This window comes from Prosopis cineraria, unplaced genomic scaffold (genome assembly GCF_029017545.1).
Source record: "Prosopis cineraria cultivar Desert tree isolate PC_DT_omini unplaced genomic scaffold, ASM2901754v1 PC9, whole genome shotgun sequence".
Classification (NCBI taxonomy): Eukaryota; Viridiplantae; Streptophyta; class Magnoliopsida; order Fabales; family Fabaceae; genus Prosopis; species Prosopis cineraria.
In genome coordinates this window covers 31,691,454-31,711,250 of record NW_026555340.1, presented here as the reverse complement: position 1 = coordinate 31,711,250, position 19,797 = coordinate 31,691,454, and the positions used below count along the sequence as shown (strand labels likewise).

General features: G+C 34.9%; 2 protein-coding genes across 3 annotated transcripts; both read right to left on the bottom strand.

Annotated features, from left to right (window-relative positions):
• Positions 1–3,810: 3,810 nt before the first annotated feature.
• LOC129320810 (uncharacterized) lies at positions 3,811–8,727 on the bottom strand. 2 transcript variants are annotated; one of them, XM_054966436.1, is made up of 4 exons: positions 8,352–8,727; positions 6,225–7,276; positions 4,694–5,570; positions 3,811–4,198 (listed from the first exon to the last, which is right to left on the bottom strand). In XM_054966436.1, exons 2-3 carry the CDS (start codon positions 7,191–7,193, stop codon positions 4,695–4,697), a joined length of 1,845 nt encoding a protein of 614 aa, XP_054822411.1. In that variant the 5' UTR covers positions 7,194–7,276; positions 8,352–8,727; the 3' UTR covers positions 3,811–4,198; position 4,694. The 2 variants fall into 2 exon arrangements, with proteins under 2 accessions (XP_054822411.1, XP_054822409.1); XM_054966434.1 differs by having other exon boundaries at positions 8,275–8,726.
• Positions 8,728–15,586: 6,859 nt separating this feature from the next.
• LOC129319312 (uncharacterized) lies at positions 15,587–17,626 on the bottom strand. The gene has a single exon (XM_054964335.1). It carries the CDS (start codon positions 17,378–17,380, stop codon positions 15,965–15,967), a length of 1,416 nt encoding a protein of 471 aa, XP_054820310.1. The 5' UTR covers positions 17,381–17,626; the 3' UTR covers positions 15,587–15,964.
• Between the last annotated feature and the right edge of the window lie 2,171 nt (positions 17,627–19,797).

Below are 19,797 nucleotides of genomic sequence, written 5' to 3'. Positions count from 1 at the left end.
CATGTTACCGGATGAAAACTTTGTTTAAAAAAATTTGTCCTTGCACAAAAAGGGACGTGAAATTCTTATTAGGATCAGTCAACCGCGAAGGAATGAGGAGACTGGGGAGCAATAACCCTGAAATCAAAAACTCTCCTCCCCTCCCCAACCCCTCAAAAAAAAAAAAAAATCCTTTTATATTATACAAGTACTTTACATTTTTTTTCAAAAATTTTATACAAACTTTACTCCACGTGTTTTACATCAGAAATAATGACAGTTAAGTTTAAAAGAAATAAATTAATGATAATTAGATGTCTGACAAAATTTTCTGCAAAATTAATTATAAATATTAATTCAAATATTTACAAACAAAACTTTTTATTACAATCTAAGAGTTACATTTAATATTTAAATACTTATTTATAATTAAAAATCTTGAATTTATAATAATTTAAATCAATATTTTTAACTTATTTTACAAAAAAAAATTATTGGGGACTTAATTGTTATCAATTCATTTTTCGAGAACCCACTCCCTCTATTAAAAAATATAAGGCATTTTAACCGAATCTCACTCTCTAATAAAATAGTTACCTACTTTCAAACTAACTCTATTTTTTTATATTTATCCATGTTAAATACCTTATAATAAATATAAAGTTATTCATCAATAGGGATACTTTAAAAAAAAAGATAATAATTATATTTTAAAAGATTAAAAATATCTTACATTTTTTTACGGAGGAAGTAACTGTTATTTTGCCTTTACATTATTAATTCATTTTTTGAGAACCTACCACCTGGCGATCAACGATAAATGATGTACTAATAGTTCTCTGAAGTCATGCAGGCAGGAAAAAACATGTAACCGGAAAGAAAAAGGGGGGAAAAACAAGCAACATAAAAGTGATATGTAGACGTGAAAATTTAACGAAGTAACACATGAATAGCCACCTCTGTGAAAGTATTGACACTTCAGAGGAGGTAATTTTAGTTATCAAAAAGAAAGAGGAGGTAATTTTAACTAAAGCTGCCAAAAAATGGTCATGACTAAATATGATAAAATTTAAAAATGAAGTGAAACGACAAAAAATTAGTTTTAGATTAGAACACAGCTTTTTGTGCAACCGAACGCATGACCATACCGGTGATAGCAATTGTCTTCATAGGAAAGGGATATCAAAACTTTATAGTGTCTCTTGCTCAAGTATAAAGAAAAGAGGTTATTCGCTCCATTATTAGATTCCAAAGATAAGAGGCCATCGTTACCTGATCAAAAGAGGACAGATTTACTATATTAATTAAACTCCAATATTAATGGGCTATTTGAGGGTAGCTCAATGGGATGGAGGGTGCATATTGGTTAGAAAACTAAAAAATAATAAAACTGTTAATCCCTTAAATTTACCTTGTTTAAGCTGTAGTTATTTAAATTTAATTTTTAATAATCTAATCATTTATGTTTTCTTAAATTATCATTTTAATTCTTTTAATTTTTATAAAACAAAAAGAGAATTGCACTATAGGCTCCTTGAACCAACATATTTGCATTAAAAGTTTAATAAAATGTGAAATAATTCTATATGTCTAAAGACTTCTTTTGCAATTTTTTTTCTTTTGAAAAAACATAATCAACCCCTTGTAAAATACACAACAAAACATTCATAAATAATATTTAAAATCTATTTATTAACAATAAAATATTTATTTATTTCACAATAAAAACTTTATGAATAATGTTTAAAATTTATTTATTAATAATAAAATATTCATTCATTTTACATAATTCATATAGCTTACACTTGTTGAGAGAGAAGAAATTTATAAGTTATTCAAATAAAATTTACAATAAAAATTTCATAAATAATATTTAAAGCTCATTTATTTTACATAATTCATATTATTTATGCTTGTTAAAATAGAGAAATTTAACAAATTATCCAAATGAAATTTACAATAAAAAATCTATGAATAACAATTAAACTCTATTTATTTTTAATAAAAAATTCATTTATTCCACATATGGGGAATTCTGTCCCTTTAACAAAATACTTAATAGCAAGAAAATCTCTGGGCTTGCAAAATTATTTCATATTTTATTTGAAGGTTTTAAAAATCGTATCGAACTAGCCAATTGAAAACCGGCCACTAGTCCGGTCTGGTTGATATTGCAAAACCGTGAGCCATCTGAACCAGTCAAACACCAGTAAACCGAAAAAACTGGAAAAAGCGATCGGGTGGCTAGTTTAAGCGGTTCAAAAGAATCAAGTTGGAAAAAGACGAGGCGAGCCGAAGGAAGACACTCAGAAGAAAAATGAAGATGAAGAAGAAAAAAGATATTCATCAAAAACCAGGAAAAGAATATAGTTTACAGCAAACCACCACCATAGATATGTTTTTCGGACCGCAAAACTATCTGATTGGCCATGAAATCATGTGATGCGAAGCTCAAAATCTTGCAGTTACAGTCACGACAGCGGCAGAGGAATGGAGATGGAGTTAGGGCTTTTGTCCTCTGTATTAGATAAAGGGTGTTAGAAGTGTATTCTCTCTCCGCGTACAGGCATGCCATTATTATATTATTATATTATATTATTAATATATTAAATAGAGCATGGAGCAAGGAATACGGAAGCAGCGTCGTCTTGATAATTAAAAGGAACAAAAAAATAAAAGTAGAAAAAGGCCGCAGGACAGGAAAACTTTGACATGGGAGGAAAATAAAAAAATTATTTATTATTCATTTATTTTTTGTTCAATAAACGAAATTTTGTTAAATGCTATCTATACTAAATTAAAAAATGAGGTAGATGAAATAAAATCTATTAAAATATTATTTTTTTTGATTTTGGATGAACTTATTTTATGATACATATACATATATACTATTTAAAAATATTAAAATAATCATATCCGGCTCGACCTCGGTCAAAACATTAACATTTGAACTAGTGCCTCGTCCGATTCAATGAGCGATCCAATTTTTAAAATCTTGCAAATATGTTTCTCCTTAAAATAATTCTACTCTCAAGTTAATTTAATATGTAAAGTATTTTTATGATTTGACATGCATGTATAACTAAATGAAAACAAATGAACTTTAGATTTAGTTTTTATTAGTGTCATGACAGTTGGCTATAAAGATATTTTGGAGAACCAAAAAAAAAAATCTGAAAGTAAAAGTAAACCAGATCTAAGGTGATGTTTAGACACCACAACTAAGGCTTTGGGGTGTGCTGTGGGGACCGAAGATGGGATGGGATCTGAACTGGCGAAGGGTGGTGATCGAAACTGACTGCCAGGAGGCTGTCAACTTGCTGAACGGGGAGGCTGTTGGCTGCCAGCATCCGGAGCCTCTAGCACTTATGGAGGTGAAGCAGCTGATGCACCAGGACACGCGGTACAGAGGAATCAAACTAATGTTTATCTAATCTGATTAGGCCCATTTATAACCCGTCAGGATCATGCAGTAAAAGGAACGAAATAATTAAGTTGTCCCAGCATTAATTCTCTCTTCCGTGCACCTTGCGAGGAAGAATTGTCCATTAGACAACTTGAGAGAGTAGGAAGAATCAATCGGTGTAAAGGGCGGACTTGGCTTGCAAGTTGTTTGTTTCGCCCTGTAAGACGCGCTCAACGCTGGCCTCGTGCCAGTTTTCTCCCATGAAAAGACCAAATATACTGGAATTTTTGCAACAACTAATGACTATGTAACAACCGCTAAATAGTATGGTCATTTGCAGTGTAACGGAATCCTACTTGAAGAGTGATAGATGATGATAAACCTCATCATATCGCTAATCGGAAGAACCGCCTTTAGAATAAAGGTGTAAAAATGTCACTCGGCAAAATTTAAGCACAAAAGGTTTATATACACAAATCCCTCAACAAATCTCAACACTTCACGGCACCCAAATGGAATGCAGTTCTCCAAACTAGAGATCTTCAATTTTTACACTTAAATCAACGGGAAAAAATGGGGAGAAGAAATATGGAACAGACCAAAAACTCTTTCATCATTTCCAACCCGCTACTTGGGAGAATGGGCAGACATACAATTGCGTTTAAAAGCCCACAAAGCAAGCGGAGTTAAAACAAATCACAAGAGCTAACTCTGCTTGATCCATCATAGTGAACTATCACATCGGCGAAAAGAAGGAAAGCTATGAACATAATTTCTCTTCTGCAAGTTGCGCAGTGTATCCATGCTTTGTATCTGGAGCAAACCAAATTTCAAAACAATGGCATGACTACTTAACAAAGGAAGCAAATATTTAGAACAATGGACAGAAGAAGTCTTCATGAAAATATAGAACCAAACATGAAAGAGCAAAGGCCATCGCACAATAGAATGCATCACATATCTCCTGCAGATCACACTTGTACTTTCAGACAACAACGCCTAGGCTGATGTGTGTGCAGAAGAGTGGGGGTACGGTGGTTTTATTAACAAATAACAATTTCCACCAAACACCTTCTTGTTGCCAGATTAAGAGTGAATCTTTTTTTTTTTTTGGGGGGGGGGGGTGGGGCATCAGGAGCTGATTAAAATTTCTACTAAACTACCAGCATAAGCAAGAATACTAACAGGACATTATCTCAAAATGGATGCACCTCACATTAGACAATAGCATACCCCATCAAAGACTCATAATCTAAAAAAGCAAGACAGCGATAAAATATTAACAGGAAATTATCTTAGTGGATGTACCTCATATTGGAGGTTTATCATATTTATCCTTCCTCTCATCATCATTCTTCCAATCATTACCATCATCGTCATCACCAATATCATCATCTCTTCTATCATTTTCCACATCACTTTCACTTGCCGTCTCCCATTCAGAATCATCAGTCTCCGGGCCATAGAGGTCACCACCATCACCCTGACTATGAACACCTCCGTGTTTGATAGCTGCCTCTCTAAATAACCAAGCAGCACGCATCTGCTTCTTAACCAAGCGTTCTGCATAATCAGGAACTTTATTTTGCCTCAGTGAGAGATCAGGATCATTTGATTGTGAGCATTCATTGATGAATAGAATGGCATCTAACAAACTCTCCTTTGATAACCCAAGCATGTCATAAGCCTGTGCTCGTCTCCATAGGCTTTTGGCATGACGATTGACAGGATTATGGAGACAAAGTGCACGGGTAGCATCACTTATGGCAGCTAAGGGTTGCTGAAGCAAAAGATGACACTGGGCTCGATTACTATATAGAACAACTCTCTCCTTTTTGGATCTCACTGGACACAATGATAATGCTTCTGAGTATTTCAATGCTGCTCCAGATATATTTCCTGACGAGAATAAAGAATTCCCTTCTAGCTTGACCACTAGTGCTGCTGCCTGCTTGATATGTAGATCTTCCTTGGGCATATTTTTTTCCCATTTTAATCTCTGTTTTGAATTTAGTAGTTCCTCAATTTGTTCTTTAGTGCGGCTACTAACTGAGCTTCTTCCTGACCCTTGCGATTCCAAGCAATCCTGAAGAACATTAACAACGGAGTCACCAAGCTTCTTGTGATCACCCAGAGTTGTAATTTCCGCAAGGTCTACCAATGCAGGTACAACTTTATCAATCACCTGCATATAATATATACCAAAGTCTTAAGTGCTTCAGGCTGGTGCATTAACAATAACCGAATAATATAAACTTAGATCCTCTGGAGTGGTGGTCATGTAGTGAAGAACACAAGCATAAGCAATTGAAGAGAAATTATAGAACCGAATGATCCTCTGAACACGAGGTAATCTATTATCATTTTACTTCTAGTTTAGAGAACTCATTGGTGGCATAACAAAAGCCATGAACCTTCATATTAGGTGACACTCAACCCTAGGCTTGACAGACTGACGCCTTAAAGCAATGCCATTAGACATTCATGACACGCATATGTAAAATAATATTAAGCATTTAGATCATTCATTATTTTCCCACTCCCCAGTGCTTCATTCACATTTAAGGTTGAAATTACTAGGCAAACAGTCATAAGAATTCAAGCACAGTGAAAAATATCAAAGTTCTCGTCTTGACTCTTTATGTCTGTTTCTCTTCAAGGCTAAAAGGAAGATAATTCCCAGGCAATAGAGTCAAAATTGATTCATTAGCTAGTCAAGCATTCTTTCCAAAACAATCAGTATTTTGTATTTTAACATTATAAAAAGGACCTGAACAAAATGTAATTCAAGCGTCACAATAAGAACCAAGTAACCATGCAAAACTGAGCAAGCTTTCACCTTGTGGCATGTATTGGGATCTTGAAGCAGCCATAGAAGACAATCAATAGCCATATACTGCCAATCATCTGATGACCGAGCAATATTACACAAGGCTTCAATGATACCTGAGCAGTTGGCAACAGGTCCCCTACCAAGCTTGTGATGACAAATTGTTCTTAATAAACCAATCCCAGCTGGTGAATTTTCATTGACAAGTCCGCCCCACATGCCAGGGAGTTTGATGAGAAATTCAGGTTTACATATGGTCGGCAGAAATTCAGGTTTAAAAGCAAAGCAATTTATGAGCTGAAGAGACCAACATTGCAACTGACTTGCCCATTCCTCAGCCTTCCTAGATTCCATTTCGACTCCACCCATGCCACGGGTGAGCAGATCACAGTGGTAACTTAGCCTTCTATCAACAAATTGATAGAAATGTGAATACACTATTTCAAGAGAACTTGTTGCTAATTGGATGGAGAGCTCAAGAATTTCACCATGACTTGATACAGCAGGAAAAGTGGTAGCATATGTAGCTAAGTGCCCTAAAGCTCGAACAGCCACCCTCTGCTCAACCCAGGTTAATCTACCTCTTAAAAGTTCAACTAAAGGAGGAATCACCCCAGCATGTATAGCACTTTCTGCAAATTCTTCCATATTCATTGTGTAGGAACCAATAATGTGAGCAGCATAATAAGGAATATATATATTCTGGTCATGAGACAGCCAGCGCCGATTCTTCAGTCCTTTCCATATCAAAGCTGCCATGCATTCAAATATTCCCAACTCTATGAATTCAGGGTCATTTGGATGTGCCATTGCTGTGTTCCAAAGACCGCTGATAGGAAGAACCTGACCATCATCATCTTGTGATGGAAGTTCTCTAAAGAATTTTAGTATACTTGCCCTCCGCTTGCTGGGATTCCCTTCCTTCATGACACAGAAAAAGCATCCTGGGTACGGACAGTCAGTTGATATCTTCTCCATGTGCAGTGAGTTATAGCAACAATCTTATGAATCAAGAAGTCAATTCTTCATCAGGCGGCTGAAGCAAAGGGACTATTTCAGAACTGCAAAGAAGTTACATACATGATCACTATTCCCCACTATATCAGAAATGGAAAGATACAAAATAGATACAAAATCTGCATGCTACTGTGCTCCATAATACATGTCATAAAATACTCAAGAACAAGAATTGATGATGACTTGTCTGTAATTCCCCAAATATCAGGAAGAAAATGCAAGATATTCAGTTTACAAACTTTTCCACTGAGTTCATTTAACAACAAATTTCTTCAAAACGGGTCGAAGAAATTGGAAATCGTGGGCTCGCAGAGGACCATGTCCCAGTCAACATAAGAATTTCTTTCGAACCAGATAATTCATACATTACATGCTAAGATGTTCATCTAGTTATAAAGTCAAAATCTTTGCCGAACCAATAAGAAATTCACACCTAATTTTAATGATAACGAGACAAAAACTCACATCAACTCAATGCAGCGTCAACAACATATTCCTACATGCTTCTTTTGTGTAACACGCTTATTTTCAGTTCAAAAGAGTATAGGTTAAGAAGTAGGAGTTGTTGAAACAAAATGCATATATTATTGTCGGTTGTCACAGTCTACATCAAAAATGACTGCAAACAGCACATTTCAACTTTCATTAAGTTGAGCCCTATAACATTGAATCACGGATGTGGACAATTTTGATGAAATGTCCATCACAAATTTATGCCCGAGAGAGAGAGAGGGTCGGGGGAGAGAGAGGACGAATTATGAAGCTAGGTAAATCAACGAGCATGAACAATGCACAGACAACAATGTCGTCTACATCAATCAGATCCAACGTAACCAGCTATAAATAAGTACGGGAAACACTATCGAATCCGAATCACTAGACGAAAATTCGACCTACGGCAGAGAAACCAAAAAAACCAAAACGAAAGAAAAAATTAAGGACAGATTCAATGTACCCAATTGTAAACTAACTCGACATCAAAAAATACTGCAAGAAAAGAAAAGGTAAAATTGCAAAAACAGATAGAATGAAAAGCCGGTACCTCGAATACGCCCGTTCGGAGGCACAAAGGAAAGACACGGAGATGAAAATAATCCTTAAGAAAAATGAAAAAGAAACCTCTTTTTATTGTTCGTTTGAGTCTTCGCCTGGACAGGGCCAAGAAGGGCGGTGTTGGTTTTCCCTATTTCTGTATTACGCAGCTCCTGCTAGTGAAGAGACATAAGAGAAGCGGCACCTAATGGAGAGGAGGGGGAAGTTGCAGGTCTAACTCCAGGGGTATACAACGGAGCTTCTTGGGGGCTTTGGTTCCGACAGCCGAGAAGCCCTCCAGTGAAGACGCACTGTTTCAATGTAGCGCTGGTACCAAATATTTCAAATATTTTTTCCCTAGAAGACTGAACTTGTTAGGACATGCACGCGCCGTGCCACGCCTTAACTTCCCGGCGCAGCAGGCGCACTTGTTTAGTTGTTTAGAATTTTGAGATGGCTGGACGAGTGAGATCCGAACCCGCGCGTGGGATAGTGGGGAAGGAATTATAAAGTAAATGGCTCACTGGGCCACATACTTATAATTTCTTTCATGTTAACATTATTGCAGGAACAGTGCAATGTATGAATTCATCAATTTATCTCTTTCCTTTCTTTCTTTTTATTATTATTATTTTATTTTATTTTTGCGATTGGCCCCGTGGTGGGTCCTTTGTTCTTTTCTTTTTTAATAAAAAAGGAGACCCAGCCATATTAAATCTGGGTGCGATTAATAGCTCATTTAGTTGGATTCGCTGCATGAGAATTACATGTAATCTGAATGCATTTATTTGATTCAGGGTGTTTGGTTGGACAAAGTGAAGGATGGGTTACGAATAACATCATATACTGTGATTGGTATTACATCGCCAGACCTATGCAATCCAAATTACATGATGGAAAAAGACACCCATGCCCTTCTTCTTCCTCCCGACTTCTCCATGGACCCACTCTTACGACGGCGACGCTGCTCCATTGACAACACTCACAAAACTCCTTTGACAGTGTGAGTATTTAGATTAAAAAAGTCATAACTAAAGTTAAAAATTAAAGTTAACAAACTAAAATTAAAAAAAAAAGTATGTGATTATAATATAATTTATATTTAGATAGTTTTTTTAAAAGTGAGTTAGATAAATTAAAATTTATTTAAATGATTTAATTTAAAAGATAATTGAGATGTATAATAACTAGACATCAATTTATTTTTTGTGTGTGTGTGTGACTAATTTGATGTTTTTAGAAAAAAATATTAAAATTACAATTACAATTTTTTAGAAAAGTATATTATAAATATAAAATACATTGATAAGTCAAAAATTTTAATTTTTTTAAAAGCGTTGAATTAAATCATAAAATTCAAAATATTCAATTATGATAAACTAAAATATATTTTTAAATTATAAAATATTCAATTCATATGAACTACAATTTGGTCTCTAATTTTATTACAAACATGCTCATAATTGTATGTATCTGTCTTAACAATCTAGGTAAATTTAATAAGAATATCTCATGAGTATCTATATCATGCTCATGATCACCTACATTTTCATCTCTACTTCGTATGAAATGCACATTGGTAATTAAATTTCTTTTAATAAAATTATGGCTTGCCATTGTTGCACAAACTATTTCTATAATAAATTTTATTATTTTTATTTTTAGGATTAATTTGACATTTTTAAAAATATTAAACTGTAAATTAAAATTTTATTTTTAAAAAAAGAAGAGTTAAAAATGCAAAATAAATTGATATATATTAAACTTACAAGGTTAATAAAGATTCTTTCTTAGGGTTAAAAATTAAAAAGCTCACTGCCCTCTTGCCTCATATGACATATACATCATCATTTCGTCGTTCCTCACATTATTCAAGCATGTGCACGGCAACGTTATCACCAACCTCCTCCGTTGGTCAAATGATTTCTTGCAATGATGCTGTTCACACTCACAATTTGGTCCATGCTCACCAGTCGGCTGAATCCCTTTAATATGGTCTCCAATATGTCTAATGCTTGCATGGTGTAGCCATCAATCTCTTCAAATTCCATCAACGCTAGGGCATAAGATGGGGATCTTCAAGCAGATGGACCTAATTATATGATCAGTAAGTTTTGATGATATCAGGAAGATGGAATTGGTACTGAGAATGTTGAAGATTTGGACCTAAGAGCGCGAGTCCATTTTAGAACAGTTTGAAATTTTAAGGGAGATAAGGAGGAGAGAGAATCTGATATCAAAGCCCATTCTACAACGCGCGTCAATAAGCTCATTTCCCTGGCTTCATTACTAACACTCATTTTTGTCTTGTCACTCGTTCAAATTTTTTTTTCTTCCAAATAAGATTTTAAATGGGATAATGGGTGTTTTACCTCCCAACTGAGGTTTAGGTTGCCCCCAACCTCAGTTGAAAGGTAAACCAAACATACTTAGCAATACTTGTCAACTAGAACTGTGGATTTGAATTAAAACCACAATCTCAGCCTTGTTTATTTGTCTTTTTCGATCGTTTACACTCCAAGCTTTAGTCGCTCGTTCACCTTCTTTTAATCATCTCCAAATCTACTAGCTTTTTTCATATTTGTTTCTTTCTTTCCCTTTAACTTGAATGAACCTAATTGTAGTTATTGGCCATATAAGGAAGATGAAGGAGGAAAGAAGGAAATGGTGATGGTTCTCATTTTACTGCCGAGGATGCTAGAGATATGAGGAAGCAATGGGTTTTCTTTCAGGCCTTTTTTGTTCTTTTACTTTTATTTGTATTTAATTAAATAAAAAAAAGTTTTTTTATCATTCATAATATCAAACCAAACAAACTTATGTAGTCATCATTACATTCCAATTCATTTCATATCATTACATTCCATTTGATTCCATGGACCAAACAGGTGTTAAAGGTCTTTTGTTCTTACACACTTGCCTATTACAAAATGAAGAAATATAAAAGGAAATCTAAATAGAGAGGACCAGGAATTTGCAAAAATAACAAGGGCAATGGGAACATATTGATCATTTAGTGTGCATAATTATCATGACATTTCGTTATGGTCCTTGTATTTGTAATTGTTTTAAACTATTTTTTTTATACTTTACATGGTTTAAAGGGTCAATCCTTATGATTATCAAATGCATCAAGAAAATAGGGTTTAACAAAAGTTGACGTGGCTATCAACATGTTGATTTGGAAGAGCCACGAAGCTTGAAATTAATCCTGATGTGTCATGCCACATATATGTTGTAATGGAGGTGAGGATCTTATAAAGGTAGGGGTTAGACATGTTGAGGTTGTTTTAAAATCAAAGTTTGTAGACACATAGATATACTTTCTTAAGCAGGCTTTCCCAATACAAGCCATTTTTCCTTGGATGGTCATTTTTTGCATAACTCATCATCTATTCACTTTGTACATTGAAGTTGTCATTATTGTCTTCATTTTCTATATATCCCATGCATAATCTGAATTATGGACCATGCCACTAGGGATCTTTTCCCATTTCCCATTTAAGGTTGTCATGATGCTTTCTTTTTAATTTATTACGAGAAGATGTGCATTATAGCTGAGTTTGCAATGCACTTACATACACTTCCATAATAGTGTCTTTTGCAAATTTCCATCTCTGGCTTACTTTTGCAATCTTTCTAGCTAGCTCTTCTCTTTGAATTCAGTTACTTTTCTTTCCCTACTATTGAAAGAACTTGGTCATAAAAGTTGTAAATAATTAGCTGGGCAAAGATATCCAAAGGTATCCTCGGAGGTGCAACTTGTTAGAAAATCTTAAGTTTTACGAACATGCATGGTTGTTTGTTTGAGTCTTTATATATTTTGCATGCATCAAACTCATATTTTTGAACCTTGCATGCCAATTGCCATTACTTTTTTCTTTCAAAAGGCTGCACAAATTTTTTCTAGGCATGCAGACAAATATAAACCCTAAAAATATCGGCAAAGAAATAAGGTGATGCACTTTCATTCATCGTCCAACGTATTATTAGTAATAGATCTCTTGATTTTTTGACCCTACGTGGATTATTAATAATTAAGTTACTAAAATGTATAACTCATGCACCTATATTTTAAAATTCATGTTTAAATAGGCTTTTAGATCTCATAATTTTTGTCAAAACCCGTTATCAATGCCGCCTTAAATTTCACAATAGATGTGAGTAATGGGAAATACTTTGTTTTTTTCCCATGTTTTTGTTTTCAAAGTTTGCAATACTTGTGTTTCTATTGGTGTTTAAAAAAGAAGGTGCCTTAATTCATTTTTTTGACGGGGATAAAGGAGTGAAATTGAAGAAGCAAATGCAATGTAACACTGTATGTTGTTGGATATGATGAGACCAGCAAGGAATGAACTAGAGGCGAGGGACCCAACCACGACAAGTCCAACTTAGATCCATCCCTCTCGAACGCAACAAGTTTTATGGTTTGCTAGTTTGATTTAGGGAAAAAGCAAAATCAGAATCAAAGGTGATTAATTGAATCATTGACCAATGTAACGATGTTCTCCACTCTGACCATATATGCATGCCATATGGGCGCTTGCAAGTTCGATGTCTCGGACTTGGGAGTGCAATATTGTATTGAATTTCATCTGGGCAATGCTCAAAAATTCAACTTCAACAGTAAAAATTGAGGGGTGAACGTTATCATTTTTTAAGAATGCAATATTTTTCAGCAGAAACATATTACTAAAGATGGAGTATAACTGTAGAAGATCTGTCAGAACTGCACGCTGATTAGATCACTTTACCTATGCCTTCCAATAATTGAAATGAGTGTTAGACAGTGATTTAATGATTTTCATTGTCCATATCCCCTCAAGATTACTAGAACAATAAAACAACCCTACAAATACATGAACAAGATAGAGTTAAAATTTAGGTATCCTAGTATAGTAAGTTGTAAGCACACACACCCACACAATATACACATACAATTACAAAATCTCTTATAGGCTGCTCTCATGTGATGCTTGAACCCCATGCCTCACGTTCGTACTGATTTTTTTTATTCCTAATTAGATGTATTTTTTGGCCCCCCAACGAAATTTGAGCAGAGTTTCTTTATTAATGGTAAAATGAATAGTATGATTGATTAAAGCTTTGTATCTTAAAACTGAATAGAACTGACTGATTATTTTTTTTTTATCTGAATAGAACTGATTGATTTGACTCTTAATTGAGCACTGCTTTTGTGATCTGGGACACGAATGAGGCGATCTGGCAGTGCCATCTCCAGGGGAAATAGTGAAACACTGCCACTGATAGCACTCGGAAGGCCTGGGCCGGCCATTTGCTTGGATCCGTGATTGGGATTGGTTGTTCCATAATTTATGTTTTTGTGGATAATCATGTGATTCGTGCATCACAGTTTTCTGATGCGAAGCAAGGTTTGATTTAGATTCAGTGAGATGCGGTAAGATATCATGTATTTAAATCTTAGTGATACAGTAGGCTTGTTAAATCAAAATTCCATCACTATACAATGGCGTAGTGTTGAAGATTGCAGCAATTTTTTTTTTTTATTATCTCCTAGTTTTCTTGGAAATCTTCCAGACATGTTACTAAATAAAGAAAGGAATAATTGAGATTAACTGTGAGATGCAAATGGATGATTCAAATCAAGTTTCATTGTCTCTCACTGAATCTAAATATGAGCACGGGCTACCTGAAACTGTTTGGATTTAGCCAGCAGAATATTTTTTTTAAAATTACAGTTCTATTCAAACTCTTTTGGTTACTCACGTCTATCTTTATATTAGAGAAAATCATGTTTGGAGTATTGTTATATATTAAATGTGAACATCTCTCTGCTTGCAGGGATTTAAACATTAATTCACTATGTATTGAAACTTATTTCTTTTTTTTTTATAACATAATGAAACTTAAAATTCTGTTTCTGCAGTTGTCTTTCTTTGGGCTTTCTTTTACCCAAAAACAAAAGAAAACTTTTCCGGCACCTGAAAAGTTGAAACGGGCTTTTCTCACCCAGGCCTAAAAATAGATGGGCTCTTCTCAAAGAAACGACTGGGCATCTCCCACTTTTTCATACGCGCGCGCTCTCTCTCTCTCTCTCTCTCTCTCTCTCTCTCGATTGGTTTATAATGACGTCGGTGCAATCAGTTGATATGTTTAGATAAAAAAGATAATTTACTGAAGAACATGATTATAGGGCTTGTAAGAGAATGCTATCTGGAATTGATAACCCGTGACCGTGAATTCAGAAGTGGTCGGTGTTTAGCAGGTGATTTGGAATTATTGAGAAAAAGAGATAAGGCGTGAGAATTTTGATAATTAGGTGGTACCAAAGCTTGGAGATTAGACAGTGACGGACAATGAACCTGTCAAACACTCACTTGCATAGAAAGCGACTGCAATCTAATCAGATGGCGACAATGGCATCAGCACGAGAGGGACAGATAGTAATAGCTACAGGCCTTGTTTGTTTCTGCAGAGAAGGATGTCGTATAATTGGATTGGGGTAAACTTTCCTCTTTAATGATCAGTTTTCTCCATATTAGGGAAAGGTTATTATTATAGCCCCTCAATTCGTTGAAGCGAGATTTTAATCCTTAAGTAATATATTGATATGTGACCGCGTTCTTCAGGGCTTCCACTCTTTCATTTCATGTGCATTTACTTGGTGCTTAAGTCGTTCGCATGCTGCGTATCCTCTCTTTTTCACTGCTTTCACTGTGTTCTGAGAAATTATGTTTCCATAAACTTGACAAGGCAACATTAATTATGGGACTGATATACTTGGAAAGTTCTGCTCAACAATTTTCCTTTAACATAACCAGTTCATTTAGTTGTTGCCAAATGGTATCTTTTTGGAGGTGGACCAAAAGAATCATATAACTTGTTTAATTAATGTTTGATATAGACTCACATTGAGTAATTATAATATTAATCATAGCAATATCAGCGTGTGATAATAAGGGATGTCAATCAGCGAGGGTAACAAACAACAACGCCCAAAAACACGCCGCGTCTACAGAGCCAGTTCCCTGAACAAATGTCAGAAAAAAGAGGCTCGAAAGTTGAAGCAGGCATCTGCAAATGGGTGGCCACAAACAGCAAGTGAATAGCCCTCAAAAAATAGTACAGATTATAGAACCCACATGGATAAGGACATAAAGGAGCAACAAGAGACCGTCGGTGGAGTAGTACCCTCTATATTCTGCTTATGACGCGCCAAAAATAAATGTAACTCGAGTCGAGGCAATATTGAATGAACCTTTTATTTTATTTTGGACACCAATGTAGCTGCAGAGTTAATTGAATCCATTTTACGTCCGGTTCGACCGGGGGGGGGGGGAGAAAAGAATGGAACGTCTCATTATAAACTCAGACAAGTTAAAAATCTTCAGAGGAAGATTGCCACTCGTCTTAACTTGTTTGCTTGGGTTTTCACACCATGACAATTTGACTTGATAAACAATATAAATCCAAAACAAAAGGAGGGAGAGATGGGAGAAAAAAAATTGTTGGTGGAGGAGGCAGGGTCATGTGAAGCGTTCAACCGACTACAGGGTTGATGGATTATTGCCACCAACTCCCCCCATTTAGAACAGAACGAATCTGAACAAAGCAGACTGGCAAATGGCGAAGACCTCAAGCCAAGCCTTTAAGGCATAGTATTACATGAGCCTTCAAAATGGTGATACTTTGGAGATAACCTAATGAATGCAACTTAATTAACTCTTCTTGCCTTCTTCTCCGCCATCCTCCATGTAAGCCTTCTTCCTTCTCTCGGCGCCGGCAAACACGCAAATCAGGAGGAAACATGCAGCATAAATCCCGTGAATCTTCCAATTGGTCTTGGGCGGTTGCCGCAGCACAACCCTGTGAAACACCGTGACGTAATAGTGCAACCCTACGGCAAAGCCCAAAAACGTCTGGGCCAGACTCAGAAACTTTGAGCCCATCCCACTCTCCGTGGAGAACACCAGGACGAGATGCATCAGAACGAGCAACATGTAAAACAAGTAACCCAGAGTCTGAAGCACCTGCAGACACACGTATGTGGATTGCGAGGTAGAGTAGAAGAACTTGAGAGGCTCCAGCCCGGTGATCAGAGCGGACAGGCAGAGAATGGAGAAGTAGATGGAGAGATAAATCTGGACGAAAATTAAGACCTTCTGAACGGAGAAATAAGCTTTGATTTTATTGAAGATTAGCGACACTAAAAGCAGAGGGATCAAAGCGAAAGCGCACGAAAGTACGGTGGCAACGGTGGGTGCGTATTTGTTGCCGACGTAGGGTCTGAATCCCTTTGTGATTTCTTTATTGGCTCTGGTAATATAAGCTCTGGAGGTGGTGGAGATTGTCTTCAGGTCGGGGATCAGTGTCTGTTGGAACTTGGTGGGCAGATCTTTCAAATCCGAAACGAAATCATCGTCCTCGTCTGAGTCGATCCAGCTGGGCAGTGGTTGTTTCTTCGGTTTCTGCGGGCTGGCCTTCTGGTTCTTTCCTGACTTGTTGGACTGAAGATCGCTGGATTTGGATTTGGTTTGTTTGGCGGCGGCAGGCTTTGTAGTCTTGTTCTTGGCGTCGCTGGTCTTGGGAAGATCCAAGGATTTCTTGCTGGAAATTGGAGCCGTTTTGGTTTTGGTGGGGTTTGAAGTTTTTGATGTGGAATTGAGCATCTTGAGCTTGGAGGTGGAATTGAGCTTCTTGAGGCCAGTGTCGACGAGCTTGGTCTGGTTTTCGGAGGAGCTGGCTTTCAAGAGCTTGATCTGGTTTCTGTAGGAGCTGACTTTCGCGAGCTTGGTTTGGTTTTTGGTGGCGGGAAAATTGTTGGATTGTATGGTCTTTTTGGAAAAAACATGGTCGGATGGGATGGTCTTGATGGTTTGGTTTTTGGAAGAAGTCAGTTTAGGCTTGATCAGCTTGGTCTGGTTTTTGAGGGATTGGCCCAGGCCGGCGGTTTTCTTTTTCGGTGGCGGATCTTCATCTTGTACCTCCAACATTTTTCTAATACCGGACAACTGTTTACTCTGAAGTTGAGAAAGGCAGGGGGCACTGATACATGTGGAAAAAAAGAGAAAGAAAAGCAGAGAAAACAGGATTGTGTTTCTGGAACCAGAGTAGAAGAGTGGAGGTGGAGCCATTGGCGAGATCAAGGTATAGCGGTTTCCAGATCTACAGCCGATGGGGGCTCACAAAATCGGAGCAGAGCCTTGAGCTGCTCCCCGATTTATATGAAACTCGGAACAGAGAAGATGAAGTAAGGGAGTGACTAGATTTTACTTGTTCATGGGAGGTCATATGTTAGTGAAGGAATGGAAAGGACCTACCACATGTTGATGCCGCACCAAGATAGTGACAAAATGCAGCTGATCTCTTTGCCTTCGCTATTTAATTCGGGCTCGCGTTATTGCATCAAGCGCATAATAATGAAAAAAACTAAGGTCTGAATCTCAAGATAATTTCAACTTTCTCTGTAAAGTTTGTCTTTTCTAAAATAAACGTCAAAGTAAAGGATTTGTTTGACAATCTATTTTAAAAATAATTTTATATTTTTTAAAATAAAAAAATAAAAAACTTTGTTTGACTACGTATTTTTAAAAAGATTTTAAAAAATAAAAAATAAAATATTGTTTTGAAAATAAAAAATAAAAATAATTTTTATGTATTTTAAAATTATTGTTCTAGAAAAGATAAGAGAATGAGATAAATATATATTTTTATTATTTTTTTATTTTCAAAATATATTTTATAAAACAACAGTTTTTAAAATAATAAAAGAAAAATAATTTTAAACAGCTCCAAAATGTTTTGGGGTCTATTTTAGCTGAGACTGGAGTTGAAGAGGAATGAAGAGTGTCAAGAATTAAAAATGAGCTCTATTTCACCTCTGAGGAAAAAATTGAGAACAGCCTTAATGCTGTGGATCTCATAAGAATGGCATTCTCCCCTATTTATACCCCACTTAATTTGAGAAAAGTTTCTGCTATTTCATTTTTCGTATAAATATTAAACATCAAATAAACAACAAAAAGGTGAAAACTTCATTTTTGTCCGATTTTACAATAACATATTTTTTTATAGAAATAAAAATTTAGATGAATTACATTTCATGATTGAAGAACACTTGCAAGATTATTAATGAATTACCACAAAGAAGTTATTCACGGCTACAATAGAATTCAAATCTACATTTTTATGAAATATAAGTCATGTTTTTATCAATTAAATTAATCTTTATTTCCTAGCAGGGGACATTTTGTGCTGGCATCTATTTTGAGAACTCGGCCTGGCAGATGCCCGAAAATGAAAATTGCACGGCTCTGCGTTTTTTTCTCGCGAGGGAGAGGGAGACTCCAATTCGATTTTTTATTGACATTTTCACTGTAATCCCGATCTTGACAAAATCCTTTTTTTTTTTTTTTGTTAATAAAGGAAGAAAGTAATCTATCTCCACAAATCTGAAAACTAGCGAGCCGTCTGCAACTTACTGTTTGCTGGCTTTCCGCCTCGTTGCATTAACTATCCTCTGTCTAAATCACAATATATAATATTAATAATTAATTAATGATTTTTAAAAAATAGTGTTAAAACTGTAATTTTTTAAAAAAATTATATCTTTTTAATTATACTCTTATTATATATTTTATGTAAGTATCTTGATAATAAGATTGTTAAACTCGTGACAAGATTATAAACTCATAACAGTTTAAATCTATTAATAAATAGCAATTAATAATGTATTATTAAATAATAAAAATATAAAATATGATCATAATTTAATTTAAATATATTTTTAATTGAAATACAAATTATTGAAGTTGCATTTCAATGGGTAAATTTAAGTTGAGAATTTAGATTTAAAATTTTATATTTAAAATCTCATATTTAAAATTCATATATTCAAAATTCTTTGTTTGGATTCAAAATAATATTTTATATTTTATATTTTATATTTAAATTTAAAAAAACTTAAAAGATTGGTCAAAATTAGTGGTTGGCCAACTTTCACAATATATAATATTAATAATTAATTAATGATTTTAAAAAATATTGTTAAAATTGTAATTTTTTAAAAAAATTATATCTTCTTAATTACACTTTTATTATATATTTTACGTAAGTATCTTGATAACAAGGTTGTTAAACTCGTAACAAGATTGTAAACTCATTGGAGTTTAAATCTATTAATAAATAGCAATTAGTAATATATGATTAAATAATAAAAAAATAAAAGATGATTATAATTTAATTTAAATATATTTTAAATTGAAATACAAATCATTGAAGTTGCGTTTGGACGATGGATTTAAGTTGAGAATTTAGATTTAAAATTTTATATGTAAAATCTCATATTTAAAATTCATATATTCAAAATTTTTTGTCTGAATCCAAAGTAAAATTTTATATTTTATATTTAAATTTAAAAGAAACTCAAACAATTGGTCAAAATCAGTGGTCCGAATGGCCAACTTTCACAAGGATTAAACAGTCAAAGCCTACTAGAACTGTAGCATCGGTGACGATTGGACAAGACGATAGACTTCCATCGAGATCGGAC